This window comes from Caretta caretta, chromosome 1, assembly GCF_965140235.1.
Source record: "Caretta caretta isolate rCarCar2 chromosome 1, rCarCar1.hap1, whole genome shotgun sequence".
NCBI lineage: Eukaryota > Metazoa > Chordata > Testudines > Cheloniidae > Caretta > Caretta caretta.
The window spans coordinates 148,785,460-148,803,349 of NC_134206.1; the positions used below are offsets into that span (position 1 = coordinate 148,785,460).

The following is a 17,890-nucleotide window of genomic DNA, read 5'->3' on the forward strand; positions in this document are numbered from 1 at the left end:
AGGTGTGATTTTAAAGGATGTAGTGCACAGGATCACTAAGCTGCTTGTACAGGAAAGTATTTTAAATTAATGTCCTTGGAAGTAATTTAAACAGAAAAGAGAAAGCACTGGAGTTGTGAAAATAAACTCTCTAAAGTCAATCTTCCATATGCAGTACAAAAGAGCAGTAAAGACTACATATGCCTAACCCAAAATAAATTGTCATATGAAATACATGGTAGTGTAAGTTGCAACAAATGCACATCTTTTGGTGTTTATAATTGTTTTAAGGTGATGAAATTTTGTAAACAATTGTCTGTTCCTGAAGAGAGGATTTTAAGCAACCAGCTAGAAGCATACTGTTAATTACACATGGGCTATGTGATAATTATCTACAATTAATAGGGCTAGCTCAATTTATCATGTTCTTAAGAAAGTGAGATTCAGGTGGTCAGAAATTTATGAGGAAAACCATTTACAATATCAGCTTTTCTTTTAATCAAAATAGATACGCACACTGTAATTTGCATAGCAACAATTTTCTCTATCACGCAACATATTTTCATAGCTCTTCCACTGGGACAAAAACCAAAACACAAGAAAAAAACATGTTCATGTAAATGCAGAGCTTCAAAAATGATGAAGACAATTTTACCTGTAGAAGCTTCCACCTTGTGTTCAGGTCTTCCAGGCAGTTGAGATTATATGGAGAAAGCTGTATATCAGAGGAGGTGAACTGGTGAGCAAGGTCATTGACATGATTCACATTTTCTTTAATGGGTGCAATTTCTGCTCGGTAAACCTGTGTAAATGAAACATAAACAGTATGTTTATATAAACAATAATCACCGAAGTTATGGTCTTCACTATTTGATAATTGACCATGAGGGAGATTCGGGCAATTTTTTAAAACTGAAAAATGTAGATTCAGGTCAACAGAAAACATTTTGAAAGTTCATGTTGAATTCCACTGAATTGTTTCAGACTGAGAAAAAAACAAAACAAAAAACCCCCTCAACTAAATGTTTAGTTTTGATTTTTTAAATGAAATGTTTTGATATTTTTATTTGAAATTACTTTGTTTTGAATTTTACCTCCATTGTATTTTTTAAAAGGTGAAAAACCCTTAAAAATGAAACTCTTTCATTCAACTCCAAACTACTATCTGTTTTTTCCCCTTCACACATTTTGGTTTAGCCAGAGAACTGAAAAATCAGTGACAGGTTTCAGAGTAACAGCCGTGTTAGTCTGTATTCGCAAAAAGAAAAGGAGTACTTGTGGCACCTTAGAGACTAACCAATTTATTTGAGCATAAGCTTTTGTGAGCTACAGCTCACTTCATCGGATGCATACTGTGGAAAGTATAGAAGATCTTTTTATACACACAAAGCATGAAAAAAATGGGTGTTTACCACTACAAAAGGTTTTCTCTCCCTCCACCCCACTCTCCTGCTGGTCATAGCTTATCTAAAGTGATCACTCTCCTTACAATAAGAAAAGGAGTACTTGTGGCACCTTAGAGACTAACCAATTTATTTGAGCATGAGCTTTTGTGAGCTACAGCTCACTTCATCGGATGCATACTGTGGAAACTGCAGAAGACATTATATACACAGAGACCGTGAAACAATACCTCCTCCCACCCCACTCTCCTGCTGGTAATAGCTTATCTAAAGTGATCATCAAGTTGGGCCATTTCCAGCACAAATCCAGGTTTTCTCACCCTCCGCCCCCCCCCCCCCCCAAACTCACTCTCCTGCTGGTAATAGCCTATCCAAAGTGACCACTCTCTTTAAAATGTGTATGATAATCAAGGTGGGCCATTTCCAGCACAAATCCAGGTTTTCTCACCCACCCCCCTCCAAAAACCACACACACAAACCCACTCTCCTGTTGGTAATAGCTTATCTAAAGTGATCACTATCCTTACAATGTGTATGATAACCAAGGTGGGCCATTTCCAGCACAAATCCAGGGTTAAACAAGAACGTCGGGGTGGGGGGTGGGGGAGAGGTAGGAAAAAACAAGGGGAAATAGGTTACCTTGCATAATGACTTAGCCACTCCCAGTCTCTATTCAAGCCTAAGTTAATTGTATCCAATTTGCAAATGAATTCCAATTCAACAGTCTCTCGCTGGAGTCTGGTTTTGAAGTTTTTTTGTTGTAATATTGCAACTTTCATGTCTGTAATCGTGTGACCAGAGAGATTGAAGTGTTCTTTGACTGGTTTATGAATGTTATAATTCTTGACATCTGATTTGTGTCCATTTATTCTTTTACGTAGAGACTGTCCAGTTTGACCAATGTACATAGCAGAGGGGCATTGCTAGCACATGATGGCATATATCACATTGGTGGATGTGCAGGTGAACGAGCCTCTGATAGTGTGGCTGATGTTCTTAGGCCCTGTGATGGTGTCCCCTGAATAGATATGTGGGCACAGTTGGCAACGGGCTTTGTTACAAGGATAGGTTCCTGGGTTAGTGGTTCTGTTGTGTGGTATGTGGTTGCTGGTGAGTATTTGCTTCAGGTTGGGGGGCTGTCTGTAGGCAAGGACTGGCCTGTCTCCCAAGATTTGTGAGAGTGTTGGGTCATCCTTCAGGATAGGTTGTAGATCCTTAATAATGTGTTGGAGGGGTTTTAGTTGGGGGCTGAAGGTGACGGCTAGTGGTGTTCTGTTATTTCTTTGTTAGGCCTGTCCTGTAGTAGGTGACTTCTGGGACCTCTTCTGGCTCTATCAATCTGTTTCTTCACTTCCACAGGTGGGTACTGTAGTTGTAAGAATGCTTGATAGAGATCTTGTCTCTGTCTGAGGGGTTGGAGCAAATGCGGTTGTATCGCAGAGCTTGGCTGTAGACAATGGATCGTGTGGTGTGGTCAGGGTGAAAGCTGGAGGCATGTAGGTAGGAATAGTGGTCGGCAGGTTTCTGGTATAGGGGGGTGTTTATGTGACCATCATTTATTAGCACTGTAGTGTCCAGGAAGTGGATCTCTTGTGTGGACTGGATCAGGCTGAGGTTGATGGTGGGATGGAAATTGTTGAAATCATGGTGGAATTCCTCAAGGGCTTCTTTTCCACGGGTCCAGATGATGAAGATGTCATCAATATAGTGCAAGTAGAGTAGGGGCGTTAGGGGACGAGAGCTGAGGAAGCGTTGTTCTAAGTCAGCCATAAAAATGTTGGCATACTGTGGGGCCATGCGGGTACCCATAGCAGTGCCACTGATCTGAAGGTATACATTGTCCCCAAATGTAAAATAGTTATGGGTAAGGACAAAGTCACAAAGTTCAGCCACCAGGTTAGCCATGACATTATTGAGGATAGTGTTCTTGACGGCTTGTAGTCCATCTTTCTGTGGAATGTTGGTGTAGAGGGCTTCTTCATCCATAGTGGCTAGGATGGTGTTATCAGGAAGATCACCGATGGATTGTAGTTTCCTCAGGAAGTCAGTGGTATCTCAAAGGTAGCTGGGAGTGCTGGGAGTGTAGGGCCTGAGGAGGGAGTCTACATAGCCAGACAATCCTTCTGTCAGGGTGCCAATGCCTGAGATGATGGGGCACCCAGGAAATCCTATAGTTTCCACAGTATGCATCCGATGAAGTGAGCTGTAGCTAAAGAAAGCTTATGCTCAAATAAATTGGTTAGTCTCTAAGGTGCCACAAGTACTCTTTTTTGAAAAATCAGTAATTCACATAGCTCTAGTTCTGAGCCCCAAACGGAAAGGAAGGAACATACTGATCATGAATATCCACATCTTTTTATATAGCATGGCCTTCATTGTGCCTTCCGGGCACAACTTGCATTTGAGTGGTTGCATGTTCAGCAGGATCATCAAGGAAAATTTTGGCCAGCTCAGCCAGATTTTCTCCTTGGGCTCCCAAGGGAGCATTCACTTTAGCAGTTGTTTCCTGACCCTTTAAATATGTGTAGCATTTGTCCCCTATTGTGGTGGGTCAGTATGTTTCAGCCTTAGCCCTCTGGAGGCGATATTGCTGCCGGTGATACCAACATGGAGCAACAGCTCTGTGTCCTAGTGGGGAAATCCTGGCCACACTGAAGTCAATGGCAAAACTCCCACTGACTTCAACAGAGCCATGATTTAGTCCAATGTGCCAGAAGCATGTAAAGCAGGGATCGGCAACCTTTGGCATGCAGCCTGCTAGGGTAAGCCCCCTGGCGGGCCAGGCCAGTTTCTTTAGCTGCTGCATCCGCAAATTCGGCCAATCGCAGCTCCCACTGGCCACGGTTACTCACCTCACCCTTTCACAAGTCCGACACCAGGGAAACTCCAGTCATCTCATTGGAGTTACTCCTGATTTATACTATTATTAGTTGAGAGAATCCAGCTCGTGGTGTGGCGATGGGGGCAGAATTTGGCACTTGCAGTCAGATCTTGCAAAGGCTTCCATATGTGCTTAACTTAAGCACGTGAGGAAAAAAAATGAGGCCAGTAAGGCTTTAAGTAAAAGACAGGCATATGTCTTTGCAGGATTAGGGTCTTAGTGAATATAGATATGCGCAGTGAATATTGGCATACATATTATTTCATGTGCAGTAAACTATATATAACTATCTTACCTGTTTCATTTAGTTACTGATAAAAATAGTCCACATAATATTTTGTACATGAAATATTTTTTAATAAATGCCCCATCTCTTCCACCCCCCAAAATTCAGAAAATAAATTCAGTGCTAGCAACTTGATATCTTGAGAAATATCAATAGAGCATGTGGAGGGGAGAAAAAAAAGTTTGATAAAAAAAAATCAGTTTCAAGCATCCCTGGGGGAATATTACAATAAACTACGAAAATAAGGAAAAAAAAACCCCTCTGAAAAATACTTTTACGACATCCTTTCAAGACTTCAGAGGTTCAAGACAATATACTATGAGCTAATGCCATGCTATGTTCATGCACTCAAGAAGATGATTGATTTGCTTCATTTGTATTAATATTCCTACATGAAAACAGCTACAGATTTCATTTTCTACTTTTATTTGCAGAATTGAAATGTTTTTTCATTGTTCACTGGACTGAACTTTTAACTCTCCCCCCCTCCATTTCACTACTCTACCAATAAAATTCAGGCCATTTCATTGATCAAACAGAAAAGAGAAATAGAGTGAATGGAAGTACGTGCACATAATTCAAATAAGCACTTCTATTTCCAGTTTGTTTATACTGATTTAACACACAATTTGGAGAAAAGAAGATTCTGTTCTCCTGCCAACATGTTCCGGACCTCTCTTGGTAAGTGACTAAAAGTCATCGTTTGAAAACTAGCAATAGTATAAGCCATTTTATTCTTAAATCCTTGTAGCCATATTTGGACCTTCCAAATTACATTGCTTATAGTGAAAAATTCCACCTTTTATCCAAACCTCTGGTCATCCAACTTAATTGTGTGTCTCCTATTCCATTCAGTTATATGGGGTTCTAATGTTGGTTACTGTGAATAAGTTTCAGAGGAACAGCCGTGTTAGTCTGTATTCGCAAAAAGAAAAGGAGTACTTGTGGCACCTTAGAGACTAACCAATTTATTTGAGCATGAGCTTTCGTGAGCTACAGCTCACTTCATCAGATGTTTACCGTGGAAACTGCAGCAGACTTTATATACACACAGAGAATATGAAACAATACCTCCTCCCACCCCACTGTCCTGCTGGTAATAGCTTATCTAAAGTGATCAACAGGTGGGCCATTTCCAGCACAAATCCAGGTTTTCTCACCCTCCACCCCCCCACACAAATTCACTCTCCTGCTGGTGCTAGCCCATCCAAAGTGACAACTCTTTACATAATCAAGTCGGGCTATTTCCTGCATAGATCCAGGTTTTCTCACATCCCCCCCACCCCCATACACACACAAACTCACTCTCCTGCTGGTAATAGCTCATCTAAACTGACCACTCTCCAAGTTTAAATCCAAGTTAAACCAGAACATCGGGGGGGGGGGGGTAGGAAAAAACAAGAGGAAACAGGCTACCTTGCATAATGACTTAGCCACTCCCAGTCTCTATTTAAGCCTAAATTAATAGTATCCAATTTGCAAATGAATTCCAATTCAGCAGTTTCTCGCTGGAGTCTGGATTTGAAGTTTTTTTGTTTTAAGATAGCGACCTTGGCAACGGGCTTTGTTGCAAGGATAAGTTCCTGGGTTAATGTTTCTGTTGTGTGGTATGTGGTTGTTGGTGAGTATTTGCTTCAGGTTGCAGGGCTGTCTGTAGGCAAGGACTGGCCTGTCTCCCAAGACTTGTGAGAGTGTTGGGTCATCCTTTAGGATAGGTTGTAGATCCTTAATAATGCGTTGGAGGGGTTTTAGTTGGGGGCTGAAGGTGACCGCTAGTGGCGTTCTGTTATTTTCTTTGTTAGGCCTGTCCTGTAGTAGGTAACTTCTGGGAACTTATCCTTGCAACAAAGCCCGTTGCCAATTGTGCCCACATATCTATTCAGGGGACACCATCACAGGGCCTAATAACATCAGCCACACTATCAGAGGCTCGTTCACCTGCACATCCACCAATGTGATATATGCCATCATGTGCCAGCAATGCCCCTCTGCCATGTACATTGGTCAAACTGGACAGTCTCTACGTAAAAGAATAAATGGACACAAATCAGATGTCAAGAATTATAACATTCATAAACCAGTCAGAGAACACTTCAATTTCTCTGGTCACGCAATCACAGACATGAAGGTCGCTATCTTAAAACAAAAAAACTTCAAATCCAGACTCCAGCGAGAAACTGCTGAATTGGAATTCATTTGCAAATTGGATACTATTAATTTAGGCTTAAATAGAGACTGGGAGTGGCTAAGTCATTATGCAAGGTAGCCTGTTTCCTCTTGTTTTTTCCTACCCCCCCCCCCCGATGTTCTGGTTTAACTTGGATTTAAACTTGGAGAGTGGTCAGTTTAGATGAGCTATTACCAGCAGGAGAGTGAGTTTGTGTGTGTATGGGGGTGGGGGGGATGTGAGAAAACCTGGATCTATGCAGGAAATAGCCCGACTTGATTATGTAAAGAGTTGTCACTTTGGATGGGCTAGCACCAGCAGGAGAGTGAATTTGTGTGGGGGGGTGGAGGGTGAGAAAACCTGGATTTGTGCTGGAAATGGCCCACCTGTTGATCACTTTAGATAAGCTATTACCAGCAGGACAGTGGGGTGGGAGGAGGTATTGTTTCATATTCTCTGTGTGTATATAAAGTCTGCTGCAGTTTCCACGGTAAACATCTGATGAAGTGAGCTGTAGCTCACGAAAGCTCATGCTCAAATAAATTGGTTAGTCTCTAAGGTGCCACAAGTACTCCTTTTCTTTTTGTGAATAAGTTAAAACTTCAGTTAGGACAGGAAAATAGAACTACCCTTTTAATTGTTCAGGGCTGAATTAAATGGGAAATCTAGATTATCGATTCTCAATCTGTAAACTTCATTCTTTTGTGTGTCAAACTCTGAGGTGAATGAAGCTCTTACCACATCCATTGTAGCCAATTCAGCATCTCTCAGGACTGAAAACATACCTACCCAAACTAACATCATAAAAAAGTCCAATAATCATTTTAATGGATGTACTATGTATGTAGAAATTTATATTGACAAAGCATATGAGAATTCTCATACATGACCTTTTTGCAAAAAAGCAACAATTTAGTAAATTAAGTTGAATTTACTTAATAAATAAGTAGATAATAGTCCACATAAAGTTTGCACACATATGAACTAAGGACAAACCTTTGAACTCTGTAGTCTTTGTAAACTTTTTTCCAGTTAATCTTATGTACATGTTCATGCAGCATTAATAAAATATTAATTGAAAAACATCAGCACCCTAAATTGCCTCTAGATTCCCTGGGGCATAAGGACCTGATCATGCACTATTGAAGACAATGGGATTTTTGCCATTATATTTAATGGAAGAAGGATCAGACCTTAACTGAAGAAAGTAGTTTACACAAACCAGTTAAGCATATTCTTACCTTTAAGCATGTGCTTAAATCCCAACTTGGCTTGAGAACGTGTTTCAGTGCTTTGCTGACCTGGGGCATAACTGAATAAGTTCAGATATTTAGATACTGGTCTTTATTTCTATATGTGCAAAATTGCACTTGTAATTATTTGCCTCTAAAATTGGCTCAGAAATATTGGGCCCAATTGAAAGTGACATAAATGGTCACATTGGGTTTGTCTAGATTAAGAAGAGGCCGAGGAAATGTTGAGATTAGCTAGTATGTGTTAGTGACCTAACCATGACCTCTTATTCTTATCTAGACAAACCAGTTGATAAGATGAAATAAGTGTAAGAAGGTGATTTTTTTATATGTTGAAAGGGCTGAAATGTGGATGTGTAGCAGGAAAAGCAACCAAGGCATAAGGAGGACGTAGAATGGCCTAAGATAAGGCATATCTACACCCTTCCTCCCTGCACACAATTTATTTTATATTTCACCCTTCTAATAGTTGCTTTTCCTACTACAACCTCATTCTTCTGCATGTGAATTACACTGATTTATGCTTACTATGCTGATTTTTCAATATGTCCCTCTGAATTCAATTATTAATGTATTTTTATTAAAATTTCTATTAACTTGATACACACATAGCAACTTAAAACAAAAACAAAACAAAAACAACCACTTATTCAATGCTCTATTGATATATAATTAATCCAAATAATTTTCTAAATAAAAAAGCAAGTGAGAAAAAGAAAAGTTTGTCCACATTAAGATCTGAACTCCATAGGACATTGTATTATTTCAAAAACCAAGTTAAGCAAGATACATTATTAGTGATAACTTGTCTACTTCTCCTAGAGTACATAAACCCACAACTATGGGCTTGTCCAGAGACTGAAGCTGTGATATTGTAGCACCATAGTGTAGACACTTTCTATATTGAAAGGAGGATTTATTTTTTGCCTCTGTAGTTAATCCACCCCATTGAGAAGCAGAAGCTAAATCGATGTAAGAATTCTTCCACTGACCTAATGGTGTCTATGCTGGGATGTAGGTCAGCTTAAGTACATCTCTGAGGGGTAGCTAGGTTAACCTAAATTTTAAGCATAGACCAGGTCTGAGATGTTTTAGCTGTGGAATGAGAGGAAGTTAGCTCTAATTCTGTTTTGTTTAAAATAATTATTTTAAAGTTTAGTCTTTTTTGTACTGAAACTACTTTTATAACTATCACATTTACATATATATAGGCTGATCAACACATCATAGAATCATAGAATCATAGAATATCAGGGTTGGAAGGGACCCCAGAAGGTCATCTAGTCCAACCCCCTGCTCAAAGCAGGACCAATTCCCAGTTAAATCATCCCAGCCAGGGCTTTGTCAAGCCTGACCTTAAAAACCTCTAAGGAAGGAGATTCTACCACCTCCCTAGGTAACGCATTCCAGTGTTTCACCACCCTCTTAGTGAAAAAGTTTTTCCTAATATCCAATCTAAACCTCCCCCACTGCAACTTGAGACCATTACTCCTCGTTCTGTCATCTGCTACCATTGAGAACAGTCTAGAGCCATCCTCTTTGGAACCCCCTTTCAGGTAGTTGAAAGCAGCTATCAAATCCCCCCTCATTCTTCTCTTCTGCAGGCTAAACAATCCCAGCTCCCTCAGCCTCTCCTCATAAGTCATGTGTTCCAGACCCCTAATCATTTTTGTTGCCCTTTGCTGGACTCTCTCCAATTTATCCACATCCTTCTTGAAGTGTGGGGCCCAAAACTGGACACAGTACTCCAGATGAGGCCTCACCAATGTCGAATAGAGGGGAACGATCACGTCCCTCGATCTGCTCGCTATGCCCCTACTTATACATCCCAAAATGCCATTGGCCTTCTTGGCAACAAGGGCACACTGCTGACTCATATCCAGCTTCTCGTCCACTGTCACCCCTAGGTCCTTTTCCGCAGAACTGCTGCCTAGCATCCTCTCTCCAAATTTGGTTTCCTTTAATTATAAAATGTTTATAATCAGCTACACCATACTTCAAAGAGAAAACCAATAAAGAATTAACTTGACATAGATTTAAAAGCAAATGGACCCTCAGCTTGGAAGCCTCAGGATGATGGAAGTTGATATAACTGTGATTACACTCTGAATCATCAATTCCCTTCAGTTTTCTCATGCCTTCATATTTCTTTCATTTACTATTTCCCCTTTAATGAAAAAAAGGCAGTGTACATATTTTTACAGAAGAAAGATTTAAAGAATTGTAACAAGTTCCTTGTTCAAGAACAAAACAAAAAACCAAACTAAGGGCCCTCTGACATACTGAGCAGTATTATACTATACAAATAGTCCCAATGAAATCAATGAAACTACTCAAGGTGTAAATTACTCCTCAGTGTGAGCAACGATGGGAACATCAGTCCCCAAATTATTTTCATTATGAATGGAGAGCTGGGTGCATTTTGAAGAAGCCTTATTGAGGGTGCCCGAACAAACCATCCCGATGTGCAGAAAGAACAGCAAATATGGCAGGCGACCAGCTTGGTAGAGAAATAACAGAGAAATCTTTGGTGAGCTTAAACACAAAAAGGAAGCTTACAAGATGTGGAAACTTGGACAGATGACTAGGGAGGAGTATAAAAATATTGCTGGAGCATGCAGGGGTGTAATCAGGAAGGCCAAAGCACAATTGGAGTTGCAGCTTGTAAGGGATGTGAAGGGTAACAAGAACAGTTTCTACAGGTATGTTAGCAACAAGAAGGTGGTCAGGGAAAGTGTAGGACGCTTACTGAATGGGGGAGGCAACCTAGTGACAGATGATGTGGAAAAAGCTGAAGTATTCAATGCTTTTTTTGCCTCAGTCTTCACAGACAAGGCCAGCTCCCAGGCTGCTGCACTGGGCAGCACAGTATGGGGAGGGTTGAGCAGCCCTCAGTGGTGAAAGAACAGGTTAAGGACTATTTAGAAAAGCTGGACATGCGCAAGTCCATGGGGCTGGATGCACTGCATCCGAGAGTGCTGACAGAGTTGGCTGATGTGATTGCAGAGCCATTGGAAACCTTTGAAAACTCGTGGTGATCCGCGGAGGTCCCAGACGATTGGAAAAAGGCAAATATAGTGCCCATCTTTAAAAAAGGGAAGAAGGAGAATCAGAGGACTACAGACCGGTCAACCTCACCTCAGTACCTGGAAAGTCATGGTTAGGTCCTCAAGGAATCCATTTTGAAGCACTTGGAGGAGAGGACAGTGATCAGGAACAGTCAACATGGATTCACCAAGGAAAAGTCTTGCCTTCTAACCTGATTGCCTTCTATGATGGGAAAAGCAGTGGACATGATATACCTTGACTTTAGCAAAGCTTTTGATACGGTCTCCCACCATATTCTTGCTAGCAAGTTAAAGTAGTATGGATTGGATGAATGGACTATAAGGTGGATAGAAAGCTGGCTAGATTATTGGGCTCAATGGGTAGTGATCAAGGGCTCGATGTCTAGTTGGTAGCTGGTATCAAGCGGAGTGCCCCAGGGGTTGATCCTGGGGCTGTTTTTTTTTCAAAATCTTCATTAATTATCTGGATGATGGGATGGATTGCACCCTCAGCAAGTTCGCGGATGACACTAAGTTGTGGAGAGAGGTAGATACACTGGAGGGTAGGGATAAGGTCAAGAGTGACCTAGACAAATTGGAGGATTGGGCCAAAAGAAATCTGATGAGGTTCAACAAGGACAAGTGCAGAGCCCTGCACTTAGGATGGAAGAATCCCATACACTGCTACAGGCTGGGGACATGGCTAAGTGGCAGTTCTGCAGAAAAGGACCTGGGGATTACAGTGAACAAGACACTGGATATGAGTCAGCAGTGTGCCCTTGTTGCCAAGAAGGCTAACGGCATATTGGGCTGCATTAGTAGGAGCATTGCCAGCAGATCGAGGAAAGTAATTATTCCCCTCTCTTCGGCACTGGTAAGGCCACATCTGGAGTATTGTATTCAGTTTTGGCCCCCCACTACAGAAAAGATGTGGACAAATTGGAGAAAGTCCAGTGGAGGGCAGTGAAAATGACTGGGGGGCTGGGGCACATGACTTTATGAGGAGAGGCTTAGGGAACTGGGGTCATTTAGGCTCCAGAAGAGAAGAGTGAGGGGGGATTTGATAGCAGCCTTCAACTACCTGAAGAAGGGGGGTTCCAAGGAGGATGGACCTTGACTGTTCTCAGGCAGATGACAGAACAAGGAGCAATGGTCTCAAGTTGCAGTGGGAGAGGTCTAGGTTGGATATTAGGAAACACTATTTCACTAGGAGGGTGGTGAAGCACTGGAATGGGTTACCTAGGGAGGTGCTGGAATCTCTTCCAACCCTACTCTTCCATTATTCTTCTATGATAATGGCCTTATACAACTACAATTTGAACTATATCTGACACTCCAGACTACAGATTTGGAAAAGTGGATTTTAAGTGATCTGTACAGTTCTGTTTTGAAAACTCCTTGAGAAGTCAGCAAGCATGTCTGAAAGGGGGGAGAAGAGGGCAAGGGGGGAGTCTCAGAGCGTGGGCTCCAACTAGAGCCCAAATCTCTACACTGCAATACTTAGCCCTGTAGCTTGAGTTCCCAGGAACCCAAGTCAGCTGACCTGGGCTCTGAGACTCTGTGCCATGTTTTTTTTCCTGCAGTATAGATGTATGAAAAGACAAAAGACACACAGGTGATGCTGCCTAACCAAACATTGAAACCAAGTACTTGAAGTGTATGGTACCTTGCAGGGTCTAGCACAAAATGTAATTTATATGTTAAACATAAAGAGCCATAAGTTCCCCTTCTACCAAAAACAACACAGAAGAGGATAAAGTTTAGTCCAAAATATCTGTAGTTTAAAAGGTCAGCTTTGTAACAGCATCACTCGATCAATGCAGGATAAGTGCTGATATCGTGTACATCATCCAAATGAGAAAACAAGCATCTGCAAATGAAACTGCCAAAACTTTGCAGATTTCTGGCTATACAATGCCATTACCAACACACAGCTCTGGGCCTTCTGCCAAGCAGAGGAAGCATACAGTAGCTGGCTTCCTTGTCATGAGACTATTGGTTCCCCACCAGTAGTTAATTCTGTGTGACCTCTTGACAGGATGACTAACAAAAGTTAATGCTAATATGGCTAATGCCTGTTCAGCATTAAAAAGGCTGAAAAAATCAGCCAGCTCTATGACATTTTTCAAAGGCAATATAGCCTATTTCCTGAATCACAGCTCTTTATAAATCACCACACAATTTTTAAGCAGTTAGATATGAGACCGCAACCAATGCTTCTGCTGGTCTCTCTAGGGTAGCTGGTAGTAACACAGCTCCCTGAAATAGGAGGTGCCAGCAGCTAAGTGGCACTTCTGGCTACAGTTAACAAGACAACTTCACGATTCTGTAGATCATATAACGAGGGCTCAATACTGATTGCACGTGTGGGTATGAATCTTGCAAAGTCAACAACACTTCATGAAGTTTATAGAAGATTATCATTTTGTATTTGTATAGTTCCTTTAATACAAAGTATCCCAAAGCACTTTAGAAACTCAACATCTGTATACCCCAACTGTACAAAGAAATCATCCACTGCAGCCATCTTTGGGGGTGAAACACAACAGTGGTTTAACATTGTACATTTCTTCTATGCGATACCTTTGGACAGGAAGGTAAGAGAACTGTAAGTACAAGGAGAATTATAGTAGGTTGAGTACAACATGGGTGATTTGAAATACAGGTGGGACACTAAGATTAGTACCACTATTCTGGGCTAGAATACCATTAATGGCCACAAATGGCTAGGACTATGATTTTACACTTCACCTGGAGGATGGCGCTTCTAGCAACACAGCACTCACAACTGTTTAACAGCAAGCATCATTCTGCAGTACTGAGAGTGTAACTTACTGAAGCACCAACACTCTACTTCCTAGAGCCCGCTAAGAAGAGATCCAATTATTTGTTTTTCCTTGGAAATCTCCCCTCCAAGTACTGACCTAGTCAAATCCTGCTTCCGTCCTAGGTATTTTTTCATATCTTTTGTGTCATCATTATTATGTTTCTAGTCCTGGCTCCAATGTATTAGGTACTTTCCAAACAGCTGGAATGGATGATCACTGCCCTAAGGAGCTCACAATCTAAAAACTGATAAACACGCAAGCAGATGGAGCTGAAGGGAGTAAGACACAGAGTTATGTTAAACACAAACACACACACACACACACACACACAATTAAAATAGGACAAGTAAATTACATCCAAATTATCCCTCAAACTTGCCATTGCCTATCACCATGTCAGATACCTGAATCAAGCCCTGAGTGTTGCGTACATTTGGAACAAGGTCATGGTGTGGGCTGGAGTATGGACAATGAATCTCACCTTTATGAAGGTACTACACACTGTCAGTGTATCTGCAAATCTCATGTTTTTCTGCACATCTTGCCGATTAAATTGCTTTTGCTTTGACTATCCCCTTGAAAACTAGTGAGCGGCTCACCAAATATTTTTTCATAAAAACAAATCTTTCAGTAAAAATCCTCCAATTTGTTGAAAAATAACACAGTTTTTGAAAATGTCCCTTTCCCCCTTTGCCGCTATTTTTCCATGGGCTGTGTTCTGTTTCATTTTAATTAGCAGTCCCTAAAATATGGAAGAACACCACACTCTTCTCTGGAACATTGCCCAGTGTTCAGCAGGCAGTCAAATATAAAGACCTAGATCCACCAAAGGGAGTTGGCATTTATTGATACATAAAAAGGATATTTTTGTCCGTGTTTTATGAACAAGTTTTTTGAAATTTGAAAAGAAATTCATGAGTCACTTGGGTGGGAGTGGAAATAAATAGTAAATGAGCTTATTCAATAAGAATAGACTCTTTATATACTTGCCAGCTTTGGGGAGCTTCCATCATGAAGCCCTTGACTGGAAATGCAGGAAGTAATAGTAACTATACAATTCCCATTTTCAATTTCTTAACCCCTCTTTCCCCCAGCCACATGTGCATCAACTCGATAACCAGTCAAATACAGCGTTCATGAATCCAACTCAAATTATACAGTCCAGTCCCATTGTAACGTTTGATCCACTAGTGTTAGTGGAATTGTGTGGCTAAGTCCCCATGCCACTTTGAAAATATATGCTGAAGAGGAAGCTATGGCATCTTCGCCAAAGAATGCTTGTTCCTCACACGCAGAGCTATATTAAAATAAAATGTTACCTTTGATATGTATTGAAAGGATAATTTTTTCTGCTATCTTGCATTGTCAATGCTATCTCAAAATTGTTTGCCTCTTATTATTTTAGGAACCAATTCAGGAAAGCATTCTTCTTCAAGACAACACTCATAATGTGCTTATGTGCTGCCCTGACTAGGGATGCTTAAATGCTTTCTCAAAGTAGGGCCCCAAATATCCAATTCTGCGGTTGGCGTGCAACTATCATGTCTAATGAGCTGTATATTTGCACAAAAAAATGGTAATGGGGATATTTGCTAAGCTCTCACACACCCCTCAGCAAGACCGGGGCTTATTGATAACCATCTTTTCCTGGAAAATTATATTAAAAAATTAACAGATGCAAATCTCATCATCACTGATTATTATTCATTATTGAAATGTTAATATATTATTGCTGATTCATAACATGAGTGGAAATGCAATCTTACAAGAAAAGTTTGGATTCTTTTGTTAAAAGAAATTCAGTTTTCCCATTATTATTTTTAACTTCAGTTGCTGAAGACATACATAATTATCTGCTACTTTTCTGGCAAGTTTTTGGAAAAGAAAAATATCTAGGATCAGATTCATCTCTAGTGTAACTCCACTGAAGTCAGGAATTAATTTGGCCCCTAATGTATTCTTATATTATGTCTTTGCTTAAATTCACAAATTTAGGAGAACCCTGCAAGTTCACATTGCAGCAGTCATGATTTAAGTAGATCACAGGGTATTTCTACACCGCAATAAAAGACCGGAGTCAAGGCTACAGCTGGCCTGGCTCAGCTGACTAGGGCTCATGGGATATGGGCTGCATGACTAAAAATTGCAGTGTAGACGTTCAGACTCAGGCTGGAGTCCTGGCTCTGAAACCCTGAGAGGGGGGAAGGTCTCAGAGCTCGGGCTCTAGCCTGACCCCAAATGTCTGCACTGCAATTTTTAGTTCCCAGCCTGAGCCCTGTGAGCCTGAGTCAACTAATCTGGGCTCTTTATTGCAGTGTAGATGTACCCACAGTGTCCCCTTTCTGCCAAGTGTATTTGCTATATGATCCTGAACCCACTGGAGCCAATGGCAAAGCTCCTGTTGAGTTAAAAAATGGAGAATCAGATTCTATTTATATTCTCATATACCTGCTTAAGACGACACACACAATGCCTAAATATGTAGGTAGATATTCAGCAATAGCCACTGTCCCTCCCCAGTCTCATACTGGAGATTGTGAATGACTCCTAACATACCTCAAATTTCCCCCACCAGCTCTGGGAAATGGGCCTCTCCCTCTCTCTGGATTCAGGTATGGCTGAGTGAAATTGTCAATTGTTTAAACATTTTAAAATACCTGAATCTAAGTACTTTGTGGATTAATCTGTTTTTCCTCATTTTTATACTGCACCAACTGTTCAAGCTATTATGTTTTTTCTTTAAAACTATGTAATTGGACCCTGAAAAACACTAGAGAATTAATCACAAAAAAAAGGTTTGTATTTATATCAACAGGTTATACAAAGGTTCGGAGATACTCTCCTTTCCAGGGGAGCTCATTTCTACAATTCAGACCCCAGACAATCCTACCCTTCAAAAGGCACGAACTTTAGGCCCCTCTGATAACTACAGGCCAGTTTGTGCAACTCTTACTTTTACTGATGAACACTTACTGACACAAGAAGTCTTATATACTAATTTGTATAAGTGCTCAGCAACATGAGGAAAGGTCGCACAATCTAAGTCTCACAGTTTTTCCAGTCAGAGAAATCTGAATCGCCTCTGATAAAATATGTAGTGAAAATGAAGATAAGAGAATCAAACTGCAATTAAAAAGAGAGAAAAAGATTAATGGTTAATCATAAATTAGCAAGCGGTTGCTACTTAGGCTGTGTGGAAACGTTCAGAGATTAATCACTTATTTTTGTGGGTGGGTAATGTAGCTTTACATTACTGATGGATTTGTAGACACATTATAATTTCATAATCCTTGTTTCATAATTATACCATGATGAGTAATGTTACTTGCACTTCCACCTTAATCATATATATGTGAACACAATGCTTACATTTATAAGGTCATCTTGCTTTCTTTTACCAGAATAATTCAGGGCCTAATCCTGCAATTTCCATACCAAAGGAGTTAAGTGTTGTTATTACTCACATGAACTGCCAGTATATATACATATTCACCTGGGACTGCTTGCAAGGACTATTCATGTGAATAAGGGTTCAGGAGAGCACTTCAAGAAATGGGGCCAGATTCTTTGGCCTGCTAAGACCATTTGTTCAGTGCAAAGTGGCCTTAAACTAGCTAGAGATTCCCAATGGAGGATTCCCTTCATGTAGGGGAAATCTTTGTCAGACAGCTCCCTTCACCAGCCACCATCCCCATTACTTGGTGAAACAGGGAGAAGGGGGCAGGGATCTTATGCCAGCAACACAAGGAACTAAGGCTGTATCTACACTTAAAATGCTACAGTGGCACACTTTAGTGGATCCACTCACTACAGTGATAGGAGGGGTTCTCCTGGGGCTGTAGTTAATCCACCTCCTCGAGAGGGTGTAGCTAGGTCAATGGAAGAATTCTTCCACTGACTTAGCACTATATGCACCAGAGGTTAGGTTGCAGGGATGTAGATTTTTCACACCTCCGAGAGATGTATCTATGCCAATGTAAATTTTCAGTGTAGACCAGCCCTGAGATGCAGCAGGACCCCTTCTGTGCAATAAATTATATGACGGT

General features: G+C 40.8%; 1 protein-coding gene across 14 annotated transcripts in view; it reads right to left on the reverse strand.

Annotated features, from left to right (window-relative positions):
- Positions 1-17,890, reverse strand: part of DMD (dystrophin) — a 2,122,534-nt gene that overhangs the window by 231,442 nt on the left and 1,873,202 nt on the right. For all 14 annotated transcript variants that reach the window (XM_075132091.1, XM_048863664.2, XM_048863629.2 and 11 more), the window contains one exon: positions 635-781. In XM_075132091.1, the coding sequence (XP_074988192.1) occupies positions 635-781 (147 nt within the window). The remainder of the gene's footprint in view (positions 1-634; positions 782-17,890) is intronic.